This window comes from Lucilia cuprina, chromosome 2 (genome assembly GCF_022045245.1).
Source record: "Lucilia cuprina isolate Lc7/37 chromosome 2, ASM2204524v1, whole genome shotgun sequence".
Lineage (NCBI taxonomy): Eukaryota > Metazoa > Arthropoda > Insecta > Diptera > Calliphoridae > Lucilia > Lucilia cuprina.
The window spans coordinates 65,780,499-65,798,269 of NC_060950.1; the positions used below are offsets into that span (position 1 = coordinate 65,780,499).

Genomic DNA, 17,771 nt, shown 5'->3' on the forward strand with positions numbered 1-17,771 from the left:
ACAGAACTAGAACAGAACTAGAACAGAACTAGAACAGAACTAGAACAGAACTAGAACAGAACTAGAACAGAACTAGAACTGAACTAGAACTGAACTAGAACAGAACTGGAATAGAACTAGAAAATAAAATTTTTTTATGATATATGTTTGACGTATACGTTATTCTAGGTATATTCGGAATTAAATATTGCACATACGTTCCATGCACATCTGTAAGATGGAGATAGAAATTTTTTATCAGATTTCTTCAAGAGCTGAACTAAAACCTAACTAGAACTGAACTAAAACTAAACTAGAACTGCACTTAAATTGAACTAGGACTGAACTAAAACTTAACTATATCTGAACTAAAACTGAAGAACCACTGAACTAGAACTGAACTAGAAATGTTGATTAAAACTGAACTCGTGATAACGCGAATAAATTTTGACACCAAAATAAACGCAATTTTTATGCATTTTAGCATTCTAAATTTTAAATTTATTACTCGTATTTTACACATCACTTTACAATCATTTATGACACCCACACAATCTTACCACAAACGACAACGATGTCTCGACTGCATTTTATCTTTTTTCTCACAATTGAACACCCTACCGAATTCTTCAAAATTTGCCAATGTCTGCAAAACTCTCAACTCGTCCAAGGCATGATCCAAATAAGCGGAATGTGTCAATTTCGGATGTACTTTACCGCAGAAAAATTGAGCGAAATTCAAGAAAAATAGCTGCTGAGGAGTAAACTGCAAAAGAAAGCGGGAGCGTAAAGCTTTGGGAAAATGTTGATGCATATCATTGGAAGAGTTAAGGTTAAAGTAGGCATTATAGGCCAAACGTATTCCCTCATAATCAGCTAATTTCTCATTAAGGCTACGAGAACCGGTTGCCAATTCATTTTGCATGCAGCGCAGACCTTGAATAAAACGTTGATTGGCTGAAATCTCTTCGCTGGGACCCATGATATTACCAGTACTGTCATAGTCAATACCCGATGAATCGAAACCATGCAACATTTCATGAGCCAAAGAGAAACCTAACACCGAATATTTAAAGATATCACGCAAGTTGCGATGATAGATGGGCATTTGCAGGAAACCATAAGGTATAATAACAACATTGCGAGGCTTGATATAGAGAGGAGATGAAGAGCTGCCCAGCCATTCTGCCGATATAACAGCTTCGTCTATTAAAAGATCGGGTTTCAGGAGAGGATCTAAGGTTTCATGACTATGCTCCACACTCAACCGGAGAAGGCTTAATTGATTCGCATAGAAATTATTGGGATCTAGAGCCACACGCTCATAGTACATATCAAAGTATTCGGGTGAGGCATTCCTGGGAGCAAATCCTACTCTCAGTTCCATGCAATCGATTTTCTGCAATTGCGTCTGCACTATAGTTTCCGGCAATTGTAAACGATTCTCTACAATAATATCATGGAAAGTTTGTTTAAGATTTTTAAATATTTCATCCAACTGCTGATCATTTTTCTCCGCATCCTTATAGTAATGCTCACCCACCATATAGCTTAAAGCCAAAGGCATAGCTCTTCTCAAACTGGCTATGCACTCCTGGCGCGTGATTTCATTGGGTCCTTGAGCTTTTAGATAGATAAGAAATTTCAGCATTATATAATTGCAGATAGTTGAGGAGTCTACGGTATTTAAAAGTTTAACTAAGGATCTCATATAGGGTATGTTTTGTATTATAACCGTGGTGGATAAATCCGTATCGGGTCCCTTTAGTTCCTTGAGATAAGACAACCAATCGATTTGTGGCAAATATTCTTGCAAATAACTTAATTGCATTTCTTTGGGACCCTCTTCATCTTCGAGTTCCTGTAGTTTGTGCAATTGGAATTCAAAACGATTGACCTTACGAGCTATTTCATTCGCTACACGTTTAGTCTGTCCTATATCCATAAGTAACTCAATAATAACACCCTCTCCCATGGCCAGAATTTCAGCTAGATCGGGTTTATCAAGATAAATGCTCATTGAAGATGACTCATCCCATCGCGGTAGAACCTGTTCCTTAAGTAAGACACCATTTAAGCCATACAAACGTAAACGGGCCACGGTCTCTAACCAATCAAAGTTCTCCGAATTCCATTTACGACCGCCCTGCTTAGCCAATACATTCCAATGAACCTTCTTACCAGGCGGCACTAGTTGCAAATATTTTTTCAAATTATACGGTTTAACTTTCTTGCACGACTTATAATAGGTTCTAACTTTATCGTACACACTCGACGATTGTCCCACACTCCAAGCATCTTCATCCGTCGATTCAGTGGTACTAATACTATGCAACGTTAAATTTTCATCTGATCTATTACGCGCACTGCCTGTCAACTGCTCTGCCAATGGTTTTCGTAATAAATGCTCCAATTTACGATTCAATTCATAATCCATTAAACCCAAGACATCACCATAATCCATTTCATCAATATGCTGCTGATACCAATTGCCGCAAGCATATTGATAGAAATTCTCACAAGGTCGTGCCGTTGCATCCATGTAACGTTCAATATTTAAGGCAGCCAATTGATTGATGTTCTGTGTTTGATTGTGGGTCTGGCGACAATTTGTCGGTGTTGTACGCCAGATTATAGACGCCAGCAAGCCAAAGACAATGCTGAACTTTAACATGTTGAAGTTTAGTTTTTATTTGTTTGATTTTTTATTTTTTTTTCTTGTTATAAATTTTTTTGATATAATCTGCTATTGTCTTCGTTATGCATGTGTTTTTTGTGTTTGTTTGTTCTTTTTGTATATTTTAAAAATTTTTATATATTATTTTTACTTATTTTTTTGCACAAATTTAATCTTCTTCATCCAAGTACTTGTTGCTTAAAACTAATCTCTGTTTCATTTTTGAATCAAAATCTGAGTCTATAAAATCTATTTAAATTGTTTTCATCAATTCTTTTTTCTTCATGTTTTGTATTTGTTTCTTTTTTTTTTGTCTACTCTTTCTATTGTTAATGTATTTTTCTAAGTACTCTACTGTAGGTAGATAGATATACAAATTTTAGGCTATGTTTTGTAACTTTTTTTCTATAGTATCCAGACTAGATTGTCTGGATTATAGAATCCTATTAGTCTGCACTATAGATCATCTGTGGGTACTCTCTATGGTCTGTACTATAGATCCTCTGTATTCTATACCATAGATCCTATATAGTCAATACTCCATAGAAGCTTCGATACTCGCTTGTCTGGACTATAGATTCCTTACAATTTGGACTATAGTTTCTCTTCCTGTGGAACTATCGATACTGCATAATAGGAACTATAAAATCTCTATAGTCTTGACTGTAGATACTCTTTAATCTGGACTTTAGAAACGCCATAGTCTAGCGTACAAATCCTATATAATGTTGACTTTAGAATAGCTATATGTATTTTGAACGATGTATACTATATAGTCCAAAATAAATATATCTATATATTCAGCAGATCATTAAGATTTTTAGATACTCTATAACATAATAGGAACTATAGAATATCTATAGTCACGACTATAGATACTCTATAATCTGGACTTTAGAAACACCATAGACTAGCCTACAAATCCAGACTTTAGTCCGTACCAAAAGGTCCTCTTTTACATCACTTACTTCAGGCTCAACATACTTAATTTCATGTTTCTAAATTCAAATCCCTATTGAATTGTTTTCATCCAATCCGGACTTTATATACTTAATTTCATGTTCCTAGCTAGATTTATTACTATAAAATATTCAAAAAGTACCTCTTTAAAAAACAACAAAAGTACCAAAAAGTTCTCTTTTATGGTTTCTAACTTGAGCCAGGTTCCTCAGGCTTAATTTCATGTTTCTAGCAAATACCAATACACTAGTGTTGCTCATGCTCTGTTGCTCTTGCTCTGCTGCTCTCGCCCTGCTACTCTTGCTCTGCTGCTCTCGCTCTGCCTTGCTTTCATAAACAAGAGTACAATAACAAAGTTAACCGTATGATTATGTATTTTGTTTTGTTGCAATTTCTGTCTCAGTATTTGATGAAATTTCCAGAGGTTGTTTCATATTTTTGCTAATATCTCCGTTATTTATGCACCGATTTTACTGATTTTAAATAGCGATCTTTCCGAAAGCATGTCTAACAGAATTATTGAAGACTCGGATCGCGCCGATATCTGAGGACCTCTAAAAATTGATTTTTACAAACATACAGACAGACAGACAGACAGATGGACGGACAGAGGGACAGAAAGACGAACAGACAGACAGACACACAGAGAGACGGACATGGCTTAATCCACTTCGCCAGGACAGACAAACAGACTGACAGACAGACGGACATGGCTTAATCCACTTCCCTATCTGTAAGGATCCAGAATATACATATATACTTCATAGGGTGGGAAAATTATATTATACAAACGGAATATATTCAGAACCCTCTTCGGCAAAGAGCTTTGTTACGAGCTTTCTTGCACTCTTAATTCTAAATGCATGTATGCTTACAAATGTATAAAAAACGATTAAAGCCAGTAAAAGAGCTTATTTTTTACTTTCTACCAATGTAGGATTTAGAACGATATAATCTGCTCTCTATAGTTTCCTAATAATTCGGACTATAGTCTGAACTATGGTTGCTAAACAGTGTGTTCTATATTTTATATGAATTTTTTTAATCTTGACTAAAAATACTCTTTAGTCTGAACAAAAGATTTCTGTGTTCTACGCTCTAGACATCCAAAGTCTGGACTATATGTCAGAACTATAGATACAGTCAGCATTATATATATTTTTTACTTTATAGCCTGGACTATAATTCTATATCGTTACTTACATATTTCATCAACAATTTACATTTCACTTTATATATATATTTTGCATTTAAATTTCTTTTTATTGCAAAATTTTATTTTTTTATTTATTCATTTCTTACATCCAGAAATTTTATTTTTATTATTTTTACTTTTTTTTTCTTTTCTTCTTATTTTTTTCATTAACATGTTTATACATCTGACTAGATTTATGATGTTTTTGTTATTTAAATTCTATTTTATTTTATATATCAATCCAAAAATAAACGAAGAATAACAATAAAATCAGCCGCTTTATCAGTTTGTTTGGAAGTTTGTTTAGTATCTCTTATTTTGTTTTACTACGAGAGTTTGCACCTAAATACCATATTAGCAAAGGAAATCGATATGAGGAATACACAGAGAAAATGTATAAAATTTAAGACGATAATTTGCATAAAAGTGCACAATAGGTACATTGTAGGCTTAATAAGGTGGAATGAAAAATATATTTAGGAAAATATTATTCCATAGTTAGCCCACAGTTTGAATTAAAAATCCTTTATATATATTTTGATCTACAGATTCAATATAGTATGCAGAATTCATTCTCTATCATTTAGAGTATGGAATAGATACTAAAGTCAAGACTATAGATTCTCTTAACTCTAGACTCTTTACAGTCTTGACTAACGATTCTCAAGAGTATGATCTACATATTGTCTGTGAAGTTTTGTTCTAGTTCTGTTCTGTTCTAGTTCTGTTCTAGTTCTGTTCTAGTTCTGTTCTAGTTCTGTTCTAGTTCTGTTCTAGTTCTGTTCTAGTTCAGTTCTAGTTCAGTTCTAGTTCTGTTCTAGTTCTGTTCTAGTTCTGTTCTAGTTCTGTTCTAGTTCTGTTCTAGTTCTGTTCTAGTTCTGTTCTAGTTCTATTCTAGTTCTATTCTATTTATGTTCTGGTTCTGTCCTAAGCTTTGGATTGTATATTATATGTATGAGCTAACGATTTATTGTAGCCTTCACAATATTTATTTACTTTACATAGACTTGTATTACTTCTACGTACATACATATATTTCTTATAAAATAACTTATGATTTACTTTAACATTTCAATAAAGACGACATTTCTTTTTCGGATGCATGGGGCTGTTTACCTTACAGCCGTAAGTCTTTGCGAAGGGTGCAAAATTTTTAACAATTTGTTGCAAACGCATTGGATCCGGATCATGTTCAATAAATCTTAAATTGCCTTTAACACAAAAGAATTGTGCCAAATTCATAAAGAATTCTTTACGCCAATCTTCTTTTTGATTTTGGGCATAGTACTGCAAATATGCTTCATATACCACACGCATACCAAATATATCAGCAACACGTTCCTGTATAAATTTAGTAGGCATTTGTTTTTGTAAACATTCTAATGATTTTATAAAATTCGTGTGATTTAGTATATCTGAAGTTTGGGTCAAATAATAACCTTGATGATCGTATTGTATGCCGATATTATCAACAGCATGTGTTAATTCATGGGCCAAGATAAAGCCAAAGAGTGACAATTGTTGTAGAGGTGTTTGATTATAATGAAATAACGGCAATTGAAAGGAGGCATAGGGTAAGACTACCATGTTTTTCCGGTGCAGGTAATAGGGCGAAGGATTCGTATATTCGATTGTGATATCATGTGTTTGATTTCTTTCATACAGCAAAGATTTACGAAAGTGATGTTTCAATAAGAGTAAATGATTTTTTATATAATTTTTACGATCCAGTTGAGGTATTTCCTGATAATAGCTTTGTATTGTTTTAAAATCAAAGCCATCCGGTAAATTTCCAATATTAAGTTTAATTGTTTGAATTTTGTTGTTTAACACATTTATCTGTTCGATAGACAAATGCAAATGATTCTTTTTGAAATATATTTCCATAATATCTCTTATATTGACGAGCATAGAACTAAGGGCAAGTTTGAACTTTTTTGCTCTCAATTTATAAAAGTCATGATAGTATAAATAGTTTATGGCCAAATCAAATTTATTTCTTAAATCTTTAAGACATTCTAAGGGCTCAAAGTCTTTTACTCCATCCAGCTGTAAGTAATATACGAATTTTATTAATAAATAAATTTGCAAATTTTTCAACTCCTTGGAAGACCATAGTTTTTCATTTAAATTAACAAAATATGCAGGAATTTTTACAGTAATAGAAGAGATATTATTTATTTCTGCTTCTAATAAGTTTTCAAAATATGACTTGAAATTTAAACGCGGATAAAGTTGAATTAATTTTTTTATAGATAATTGTGTTAAATCATTTTTTGTAGTGTTTTTAAGCAGCTTTTGCAATTCCAACTCTGTTGCGTATAAATTCTTGATTTTTGCCTCCTCATTAGTTAAATGCAAATTATTAATGATATTCAAAAGCGATTGCCTATCAGGTAAAACACTATTTTCCTTATCAAACGTTACTGGTGACAATATAATAGTAAGCGTATTATCCGCATTCCTTGTTATCAAATATTGAACTATGACATTATTTAAACTATACGACTGCATACGACCCAACAATGGCCAAAAATCAAAGTTTGTTTTATAAAACAAACCCTTGATTACGTCTAAATAATTGCCTATTTCATAGTCTTCCTCACCCACACAGGCCTCAAAGTATGTCAACATTTTATCATAATAGGTTTCGAGTTCCGGATGTTCGGTATAATATAATTTGCGAATTTTTAAAGCTCTTTCCATATATTTCAATAGCTTTTTATTTGTTTTATAATCCAAATGTTGTAGTATCTCATTATAGTTGCTATCTGGGTTGTCCTTACTATAATCGCTGCAGGCATATTCATAGAAGTCTTCACAAGGTCCCTTCTTAATTGTTGTTTTTCGAATGTATTTTAAACTTGCCGGTCGAAAGGTTTGATAGATTAGTAATATTTTTATTAAATGTTTATAAGAAATAAACATTTTGTGATATGTTGAAACGTTGAGATTGAAACCGCGACTGTTCTTTTAAAAAATATAGTTGCAGATTAACATGTTATTTTTATCTTGACCACAAACAAAGTGAAGAGTAATTCTAAAATTATTTGTAGTGTTTGAAAGATGAAATGCACTAATAGCTAACAAACTAACTAACTAACTAACTATCTAACTAACTAACTAACTAACTAACTAACTAACTAACTAACTAACTAACTAACTAACTAACTAACTAACAAACTAACAAACTAACAAACTAAATAACTAACTAACTCTTGTGCATTCTTTGGCTTTGTGACCTTTTTTGCCACATTTTCTACACAACTCCGTTCTGTCTTTCCCTTGGCAATCTTTTGCTGTATGGCCTTGTTCAAGGCATCTAAAACATTTGGTTGTTCTCTCTTTGACTCTTATTCGGCACATAACCCAGCCTATTTTGATTCTTTTCATCTGTATGAGGTTTGCGGCAAGATGTCCTGGCAGTTGTACCAGAGCCTGTCTAGTCTGACCATATGATTCCCTTATATTTAACACTTTAAAAGTAGTTATGTTTTCACTTTTTGTAGCCTCCTGAAGAGCAGTTAACAGCTCGGATTCACCTGTTGCCTCGTCCATGTCTCTTATGTCAATAAACGGATTATTTGTTACAGTTCTGACGTTAATATCTTGTCCAAGGAATTGACTTATTGCATTTTTAAGTTTTTCAGCCTGGTCTTCGCCTTTAGGCCATACGGCGATTGTGCGCCGTATGGCTTTTATTTCGACCCCAATTTCCACCGGGTTTATTTTTTCTTTCATCTTTTTGATTATTTCAGCGTATGATTCTGTCGAAGCAACTTTAATAGCAAACGGCTTCTCCCTGGTCACGAAAAACATTTTGGTTTTTAATCTCTTTTGGCTTTTTTTCTCTTTTTGTCTTTTAACAGTTATCCAACCGCTATCTTTGTTGGGGATGTTGACTCCTTCCTGTACAGGGACAGGGTCATTTATCACTGCCGGCATTTGAAGTGCTGCAATTGTTGAAGAATTCTTTGCCTTTTTCCTCTTTCTCTCTTGTGTTGGGGATTCAGTCGAAGACTGCTTTTTTCTGCTACCAATCCGCCTGCGTAGTTGATGACTGGTCTCTTCTTACAGGAGTTGGATCACAGTTGATCCCGTATAATTCCCTTCTTTGATCCTTGAGCTCATGAAAAAGAGCAAAAGCACAGAGTAGGTTTTGTGAATATTTGTAGCCTTATAAGCCACCGCATAGTAGTTTATCATCTAGCAGTTTAAACGTTCCTGCCTCGGCTTTTCTCAGCTCACATGTTTCTAGGTCTTGCTCTGTATTATCTGACCTTGCATTAGTTTCCATTGTATCTTGTGGGGGACTTGTAGCATTATCTGCCGCACTAGCCAAGCCTACTAAAGCAGCATCTATCTATCTATCTATCTATCTATCTATCTATCTATCTATCTATCTATCTATCTATCTATCTATCTATCTATCTATCTATCTATCTATCTATCTATCTATCTATCTATCTATCTATCTATCTATCTATCTATCTATCTATCTATCTATCTATCTATCTATCTATCTATAAAACGAAGTACTTCTAAAAGAATAACATTTATCATCACTTCAAAAGTAGCACTAAGTGAATTTGTTTACCTTCTGTGGAAGTGATGTTTTTTTACTTCCAAAAACAGAACATACAAATTACTTCTTGAAAATGACTTCAGAATTTTGAATCAAATAAAAAGACAAGCCTGTGCTAAACATCATTACTTCTTTAGGTTTTTTAAAGTACTTCCATGGATGTTCTTTTTTTGCTGGGAATGAGATCCAACGATCCATTGGAGGGATGTAGCAGTGTTGTTGTTTCGTTTTGTAAATGTTTCTTTGGACGCAAGAATACGGAAGGACAGACATACGGAAATAGTTATGGTATACTTTAAAGTGAGTAAAGTAACAATATTGGAGAGCATTACAAAGCCATTATACAGTAAACTATACTGATCGAAGGGTATATACGATTAGGCATTGTTGTTTGTTTATTTAGCTTACCACACTACTCATCGCTTTAATTAAAAAGCTTTCTGTATACATATGTATACGTAAATAGTATATTTCTTGATCATTCTTATCGCCAATTCAATTTAGTATTATTTATAAAACGTACTTTCAAACACACCACGCCAATATGAAAGTATTTACTGTAATTTTCTATAAATTATTATTTTATTTAATTTTAAAATATACACAAGCTACTGAACTAAATCCCAAGGAGGCGTGTGAGAATTTTTATGCTTATGCCTGCTGCAACTATAGCCGTGATAATCCTGATCCCAATTACGGTGAAATAATACAAAAATTAAATTTTGAAATGAATAAACGATTAATGAAACATTTACGCAACTCCTTGCAATATCATGTTTATAGTCGAAAGCAAACGTATTATGATAAAATGGGACTATACTTGGAGTCTTGCAAAAGGGAAACTCAGAGAGATTTAGGAAAATATTTTCAAGAAATCAAACCCAGTAGGAAATTAAATTGGCCGTTATTAGATGAAAATCAACAGCAATGGTTGGTAACAGTTAAAGATTTTGATTTGTGGTCTCTATTGGGACAGCTGCAATCTTATGGTTTGAATAATATTATAGTTAATGTGGAAATTGTAAGAAATAAAGATAACAAGCTTAATATATGGCTAACACCAGCTGTCATCGAAAAAGAGGAGGAGAGATTGGTGGAGCAGGAAATTTGGCGGGTATTATTAAAGACTTTGGGTATACAGGATATAGAAACCATTGTACAACAATTGATTAAAACCGATTTGGAATGGCAAAACCTATTACTTAAGTATACTCACAACACTGAGATCCGAGTAACCACCTTGTCAAACATTACTAAACTCTATCCACAACTAAATTTTCAACTTTATTTTAAAAATCTTCTAGATAAAGAACTGCATAATCTGACATATATTACTTTGGAAAATACGCCATATTTTGAGCATTTAAATCAAAAACTATGGACTGCGGAGGAACTGGAACATCAGTGCAATTATATAATGTTAAAATTTCTATCATACTTAGCCAAGGATAGTACAATGAGTTTCACACCCATGGAATGTATAAAAGATTTGCGACGAAAATTTGATTTGGCAGTAAACTATATATTCTATCACCATCCCTTCTTTATACAACAAACTAGTTCTCAAGTAACACTCTACAAACTAGTTCATGAAATTAAAGAAACTATGGCAAAATATTTTCAAGAAAATCATTTAAATTTTTCCCCACAGCAAATCAATTATTTCCATAATAAATTACAAGAAATTTCTATTAATCAAGGAAATTTGCCCATGTCAGCTAACTATACTACTATCGAGAAATTCTATCAAGATTTAAGGGAATTGGAAGCAAATAACTATTATAAAAATCATCTATTACTATTAAAACATCGTTTTCGTAAATCACTATACTATGCTCAACATCTGACACATTTCATAGTTAACGACAATCGTATGGGTGCTGTAACATCACCGTATTATGTGTCTCAACAGAATATGATTGTTATACCTCTTGGCAGTTTTGCATTACCACTCTTTGACGTTGGACAAACACCTCTGCAACTGTTATCAGTTTTTGGTTTTGTTTTGGCTCATGAACTAACGCATGCTTTTGATACTATTGGTTTAAATTATGATAAACAAGGTTTGCCTTTACCCCTTCCCAACGATATAATCAATCATATTAACTTTACCCACTCCTTAGAGTGTATGCAACATCAACAGCCTACTAAAGAAATTGATGAACGTATTGCTGATCTTTTCGCCATAAGAGTTGTCTATCGCACTTTTGTGGAATATTATTCAAAAGCTGCTAAAGGTGATTGGCGCAAAGAATTCTTTATGAATTTGGCACAATTTTTCTGTACCAAAGATAGTGTAAATTTCATAGATCATGATGCAGATGATGTACGTTTGAGACAAATTTTAATGAATTTTCAACCATTTTCGGAAGCCTTTGGTTGTGTGGAAGGAAGTCCTATGAATCCTAAAACTAAATGCCGACTTTATTAGGGAATTGGGTTAAATTTTTAATATTTTCGTAGTTGTAAAATAAATAAAGCATTTTTAAACACTATTGATCACATAAAGGTCCTATAAGTTATGATTTGACTTAATGAAAGCTTAAGTATGTTTGACAAAGAATTTTAATGTGACTGGGGACAATTTCTCTTATGTAATGTAGTTATTAAGCCATGTCCGTCTGTTTGTCTGTCTGTCTGTCCGTATGTCTGTCTGTCTGTCTGTCTGTCTGTGTGCTTGTTGAAATCAGTTTTTAGAGGTCCCCAGATATCGGCGAGAATCAAATCTTCAATAATTTAATTAGACATACTTTCGAGAAGATCGCTATTTAAAATTAGCAAAATCGGTCTATAAATAACGGAGATATGAGCAAAAATCCGAGACAACCTCTGAAAATTGCATCAAAAAAGCCACATTTTTTTCATGCTTTGTTTAAAAAGCAACAACAACACTGTAAATTGGATAAAAATGTACATGTGCGTGTGTAGATGTATTTGGTTTTATTCAGTTGTGTATTTTGTTTGTATGTTTGGATGCTGTTCTGTTCTCACGAAGGTAAAGGGTATAACAAGAACAAGAAGATAATGCAGTAATATGTTGGAAATACAGCTCATATTTGTTTGAGGGTGGTAATACAGTTTGACGGTGGTATTACAGTACAACGGTTAATATTTCTTTCTGCTACAGTTTATATTTGTTTGTGTGTATGTTATGTGTGACATGTGTGCAGAGATACAAAATAAATAAAAACTGTTTTTTTTAACATACTTGGTGAAGGGTATAAAAGATTCGGCACAGCCGAATATAGAAATATTACTTGTTTTTTACTTTATTTACATATATACAATACATTAGCACCTATTCTACTTTTCTTTACATACATATATACATTTTTATAAGTATATTCCACTCCCTTCTTCACAGGAAATTATGTTATATGAAACCACGATATCCTCAATAAAGTCTACATTTAGTTTTCGGATTCATAGTACTGCCATCCAAACAACCAAAAGTCTCTGAGAATGGTTGAAAATTCATTAACATTTGCTGCACACGTACAGCATCAGAATCATGTTCAATAAAATTGATATTATCTTTGCCACAGAAAAATTGTGCCAAATTTAGAAAAAACTCTTTTCGCCAATCATCTGTTTCGCCATCATCTTTTGCATAGTTTTCCAAGTAAGTACGATAAGCCACCCGTACAGCTAAGAGATCAGCAATACGTTCATCAATGTCATCCGTAGACTGCTGATGTTGCATACATTCTATGGACTTGGAGAAGTTAGAATGATCCATTATATCTGAGTAAAACGTTAAAGGAAAGCCCTGTTTATCATAATTTAAGCCGGTTGTATCAAATGCATGTGTTAGCTCATGAGCCAAGACAAAACCGAATAGTGATAACTGTTGAAGAGGTGTTTGGGTGTAGTTAAATAGAGGTAATTGAAAACTGCCAAATGGTATAATCACCATATTTTGCTGAAGTGCATAAAACGGCGAGGAAACACCACCCATACGATTGTCTGACACTATGAAATGCGTTTGAGTTTGAGCATAATATAAAGATTTACGAAAACGTTGTTTCAATAGCAACAAATGATTTTTATAGTAATTATTATCTTCCAAGCCGGCTAAGTCCTTATAGAAGTCTTGTAAATTGGAATAAGAAGGTCGGGGTAAATTTCCTGTATTCGCATTAATACCAGCCAATTTTTCCTTTAGATAAACAATTTGTGGCTCAGAAAGTCCTAAATAATTCTCTTCAAAAATATTCACCATTACGGCTTTTATTTTGAACCATATATTATTCAAAGCTTCACTAAATTGTATTGCTTCTCCTTTATAGAACACTTCAGAATAAACATAATTTACAGCCAAATCAAATTTACGACGTAAATCTTTTATACAATCGAGTGGAGTAAATGTTGATGTACTATCCTCTGCTAAATAAAACAGAAACTTTATCATTAAATAATTACACAAATGTTCCAGCTCTTCATTAGTCCATTGCTTTCCATTAAGGTATTCAAAATATTCCGGATTTCCTAAAGTTATATTTGTGAGATTATTTAGCTCTGAACCTAATAGATTTTCAATATATAATTTTAAACTAAGGCGAGGATAGAGCTCAGATATGTTGTCCAATGTCGTCTCTTTACTCTCGGCTATATCGGCATAGTTTTGCGTTAGATTTTGCCATTTTAAATCGGTTCTATTTAATTGTTGCATTAATGGCTCTGTGTCCTCTATACCCAAAGCCATAAGCAATACTTGCAGAATGGTGGTATCGGGCAGGGAACCCTTTTCCTCAAGAAAAGCTGGAGTCAGCCAGATATTAAGAGAATTATCTTTATTCCTGATAATTTGATGATTTACTATAACATTATTTAAACCATACGATTGTATATCTCCCAATAAAGACCAAAAATCAAACTGTTTAACTGTAGTTTCGTTACGCTTAAACAATTTCAATATAAACCATGAATCAAATTCAGTATATAGTTGCAGTTTACGCCAAGATATTTTCATTATATCTCTACGTTCTAAGTAATTATGAATAATAATATCCTTTTCATTTTCATCCGCCGCCAACCATTGATCTTTGTGCTCCCATAAAGGCAAATTTAAATTGTTGCTCGGTTTGATTTCATTAAAATATTTTCGTAAATTTCTCCGTGTTTCACTTTCACATGCATCAAAGTATATAAGCATTTTCTCATAAAGTGTTTGTATATTAGTGTCATCAAACGGTTTACGACTTTTCTTATTTAATATTTGCCATAACTTTTTATTTATTTCATAATCCAATTTTTGTGTTATTTCGCTATAGTTGGGATCAGGATTCAGCTGACTATAATTACTACAGGCGTATTTGTAGAAATTCTCACAGGGATCCATGGGATCATCAGCTGATTTGGCACATTTTAAAATTAGGCAAATTATTAATTTAATGAAAAATATGTTTAAAGCTTTCATTTTAACGCGTGCTTTAAGATTTAAATTTCAATTTGAACTAAATGGAATATATGCATTTCTCTTGGGGTCAGCGATAAGAATGGCTGATAGGAGAATGCAATAGTATTGTAAATTATTTATGAATACAAGCGCCAGAATTTATAAAAAAAAAAATAAATTGAAATTATTGAGGCAGCGCCATTTACTAGAAAAATAAACCGGTTTTTTTTGTTCTCATTCAGTTCTGGTTCAGTTCAGTTCTAGTTCTAGTTCAGTTCTAGTTCAGTTCTAGTTCAGTTCTAGTTCAGTTCTAGTTCAGTTCTAGTTCAGTTCTAGTTCAGTTCTAGTTCAGTTCTAGTTCAGTTCTAGTTCAGTTCTAGTTCAGTTCTAGTTCAGTTCTAGTTCAGTTCTAGTTCAGTTCACTGTTCTTAGTTTTGCCCAAGATTTGGCACCTGTACGTATAAGTGTTAATGATTTATAGATATAACAAATATTACGTATAGACCTAATGTAGAGAAGCATGTGAAATATTTTTTTTAAGGAACAGCATAAGAGAAACAGGCCCTGAAATGAAATTACATTCAATAAAACTAAATCATTTTTATAAGAAATTAAATTAACCTTTGTCAAACCATTGACATGTTTTATGTAATCTAAAAACTAAATTGATGTACATCGTAACACTAACAATAGAGTTTCTTAATAAAGTCTGCATTTAGTTTTAGAATTCATAGGACTATTTGCCAGACAACCAAAGGCCTCCGAGAATGGTTGAAAATTCATTAAAATTTGCTGCAAACGTATGACATCCGTATCATGATCTATAAAATTTATATTGCCTTTGCCACAAAAAAATTGAGCTAAATTCTTAAAGAAATCTTGTTGCCAATCTTCTTCATTATTTTTAGCATAATATTCTAAATATGTACGATAGACCACTCTGATGGCAAAAAGATCAGCAATACGTTCATCAATTTCTACTGTCGGCTGTTGGTGTTGCATACATTCTAAGGCGTTGGAGAAATTAGCATGATCCATTATATCTGAGGGAGAAGACAGAGGAAATCCATGTTTATTATAATTAAGGCCGGTTGTATCAAATGCATGTGTTAGTTCATGAGCCAAAACAAAACCGAAAAGTGATAACTGTTGCAGAGGCGTTTGGCTATAGTTGAATAGGGGCAATTGAAAGCTACCAAATGGTACTACTACCATATTCTGTTGAGGCACATAAAACGGTGAGGAAACACCACCCATACGATTGTCTGTCACTATGTAATGTGTTTGAGTTTCAGCATTAGATAAAGATTTTCGGAAACGATGTTTCAATAGCAACAAATGATTTTTATAATAATTACTTTTATCCAAATCCGCCAAATCCTTGTAGAAATTTTGTATAGATTTGAGGTTAAAAATCCTAGGTAAATTACCATTATTTATATCAATTTTATATAATTTACATTTTAAATATATAATTTGCTTTCTGGTCAGATTTAAATGATTTTCTTCAAAATATTTTGCCATAATATCTTTGATTTGTCTCTCCAAGTTGTTTAGGGCCTCATTAAAATTATCAGCTTCTCTTTTAAAGAAAAGACGGTAAGCAAAATAGTTAACAGCCAAATCAAATTTATGTCTTAAATCCTTTATACACTCCCGAGAGTTAAAATCGTTTGTACTATCTTCAGCCAAATAAAACAGGAATTTCATCATTAAATAATTACACAAATGTTCCAGCTCCTGGTTAGTCCATTGCTTTTGATTTAGATATTCAAAATATTTTGTATTTTCTATATTGATATCCGAAAGTTTATTTATCTCTGAACCCAAGAGATTTTCAAGATAGATTTTTAGATTAAGTTTGGGATAAAGTACCTCTAAATTATTAAGAGTTGTGACCTGGGTTTTGGAGGATTGTACAGCATTACTTTCTAAAATATTTTGCCATTTTAAATCGGTAACATTTAGCTGCTGTATTATTGTTTCTGCATCCTGTAGACCTAAAGACATTAGCAATACTTTAAGGATAGCATTATCAGGCAGAATGCCTCCTTCTTCTAGTAGTGCAGGTGCCAGCCATATACTTAGTGAATTGTCTTCATTTCTTATGATTTGATGATAAACTATTACGTTATTAAGACCATAAGACTGCATTTCTCCCAATAAAGACCAGAAATCAAATGTTTTAAACGATGTTTTGTAATATCTAAAAATATACCAAGAACTAGCTGTTTTAGCTGTCTCCAGCCATTGTTCTTTGGCATCCAACAAAGGCCAATTTAAATTATCGCTTGGCTTTATTTCCTTTAGATATTTTCTCAAATCTCTTTGCATTTCTTTCTTACATGACTCAAAGTACATTTGCATTTGATCATAAAAGGTCTGTACTCTAGAATCATAATCTTGTTTTTGTATTTCTCTGTCTAATAGTTGCATCAACTTTTCATTAAATTGGTAATTCAATTGTTGTGTTATTTCACTATAGTTTGGATTCGGATTCTGCTGGCTATAGTTACTGCAGACATATTCATAAAAATTCTTACAGGGTGATGGGAAAACTTCATCTGAATTTGCTTGTTTGAGTTTTATTATTATCAAATTTATTAAAATTAGTAATAATTTTGTTAAAATTTTATTTAACGCTTTCATGTCTTTTGACGTGCTTTAAGTAACGGTTTTAAAATAGAACTGCTTATTTTTTGAAATTAAACCAAATAGGTCTCTCTATCAGCAGGGTTCAGCGATAACAATAATTGTGCAGATATATTAAATAAACACAACAATAATACTTGCATATGTATACAAATCAATTATCAATACAAATAAACCATGCACAGTGGGCTATAAAAAGTTTGTCCCAGTCATAGTCTGTTCATAGTCTAGTCATAGTCTAGTCATAGTCTAGTCATAGTCTAGTCATAGTCTAGTCATAGTCTAGTCATAGTCTAGTCATAGTCTAGTCATAGTCTAGTCATAG

General features: G+C 32.7%; 5 protein-coding genes across 6 annotated transcripts; 1 reads left to right on the top strand and 4 right to left on the bottom strand.

Annotated features, from left to right (window-relative positions):
* Positions 1 to 447: 447 nt before the first annotated feature.
* Positions 448 to 2,873, bottom strand: LOC111687012 (neprilysin-4). Its single transcript, XM_023449419.2, has one exon. It carries the CDS (start codon positions 2,651 to 2,653, stop codon positions 536 to 538), a length of 2,118 nt encoding a protein of 705 aa, XP_023305187.2. The 5' UTR covers positions 2,654 to 2,873; the 3' UTR covers positions 448 to 535.
* A 2,820-nt stretch (positions 2,874 to 5,693) lies between these two features.
* Positions 5,694 to 17,463, bottom strand: LOC124418725 (endothelin-converting enzyme homolog). Of its 2 annotated transcripts, none has more exons than XM_046945932.1 (3): positions 17,338 to 17,463; positions 9,805 to 9,963; positions 5,694 to 7,776 (listed from the first exon to the last, which is right to left on the bottom strand). In XM_046945932.1, exon 3 carries the CDS (start codon positions 7,737 to 7,739, stop codon positions 5,883 to 5,885), a length of 1,857 nt encoding a protein of 618 aa, XP_046801888.1. In that variant the 5' UTR covers positions 7,740 to 7,776; positions 9,805 to 9,963; positions 17,338 to 17,463; the 3' UTR covers positions 5,694 to 5,882. The 2 variants fall into 2 exon arrangements, with proteins under 2 accessions (XP_046801888.1, XP_046801885.1); XM_046945929.1 differs by having other exon boundaries at positions 5,694 to 7,781.
* On the top strand, positions 9,941 to 11,942 carry LOC124421269 (endothelin-converting enzyme homolog). Its single transcript, XM_046956161.1, has 2 exons — positions 9,941 to 11,459; positions 11,520 to 11,942. The coding sequence occupies exons 1-2, from the start codon at positions 9,941 to 9,943 to the stop codon at positions 11,825 to 11,827; spliced, it is 1,827 nt and encodes a 608-aa protein (XP_046812117.1). The 3' UTR covers positions 11,828 to 11,942.
* LOC124418720 (neprilysin-like) lies at positions 12,605 to 15,089 on the bottom strand. The gene has a single exon (XM_046945912.1). The coding sequence runs from the start codon at positions 14,813 to 14,815 to the stop codon at positions 12,791 to 12,793; it is 2,025 nt and encodes a 674-aa protein (XP_046801868.1). The 5' UTR covers positions 14,816 to 15,089; the 3' UTR covers positions 12,605 to 12,790.
* LOC124418723 (membrane metallo-endopeptidase-like 1) lies at positions 15,406 to 17,443 on the bottom strand. Its single transcript, XM_046945921.1, has one exon. It carries the CDS (start codon positions 17,441 to 17,443, stop codon positions 15,494 to 15,496), a length of 1,950 nt encoding a protein of 649 aa, XP_046801877.1. The 3' UTR covers positions 15,406 to 15,493.
* Positions 17,464 to 17,771: the final 308 nt, after the last annotated feature.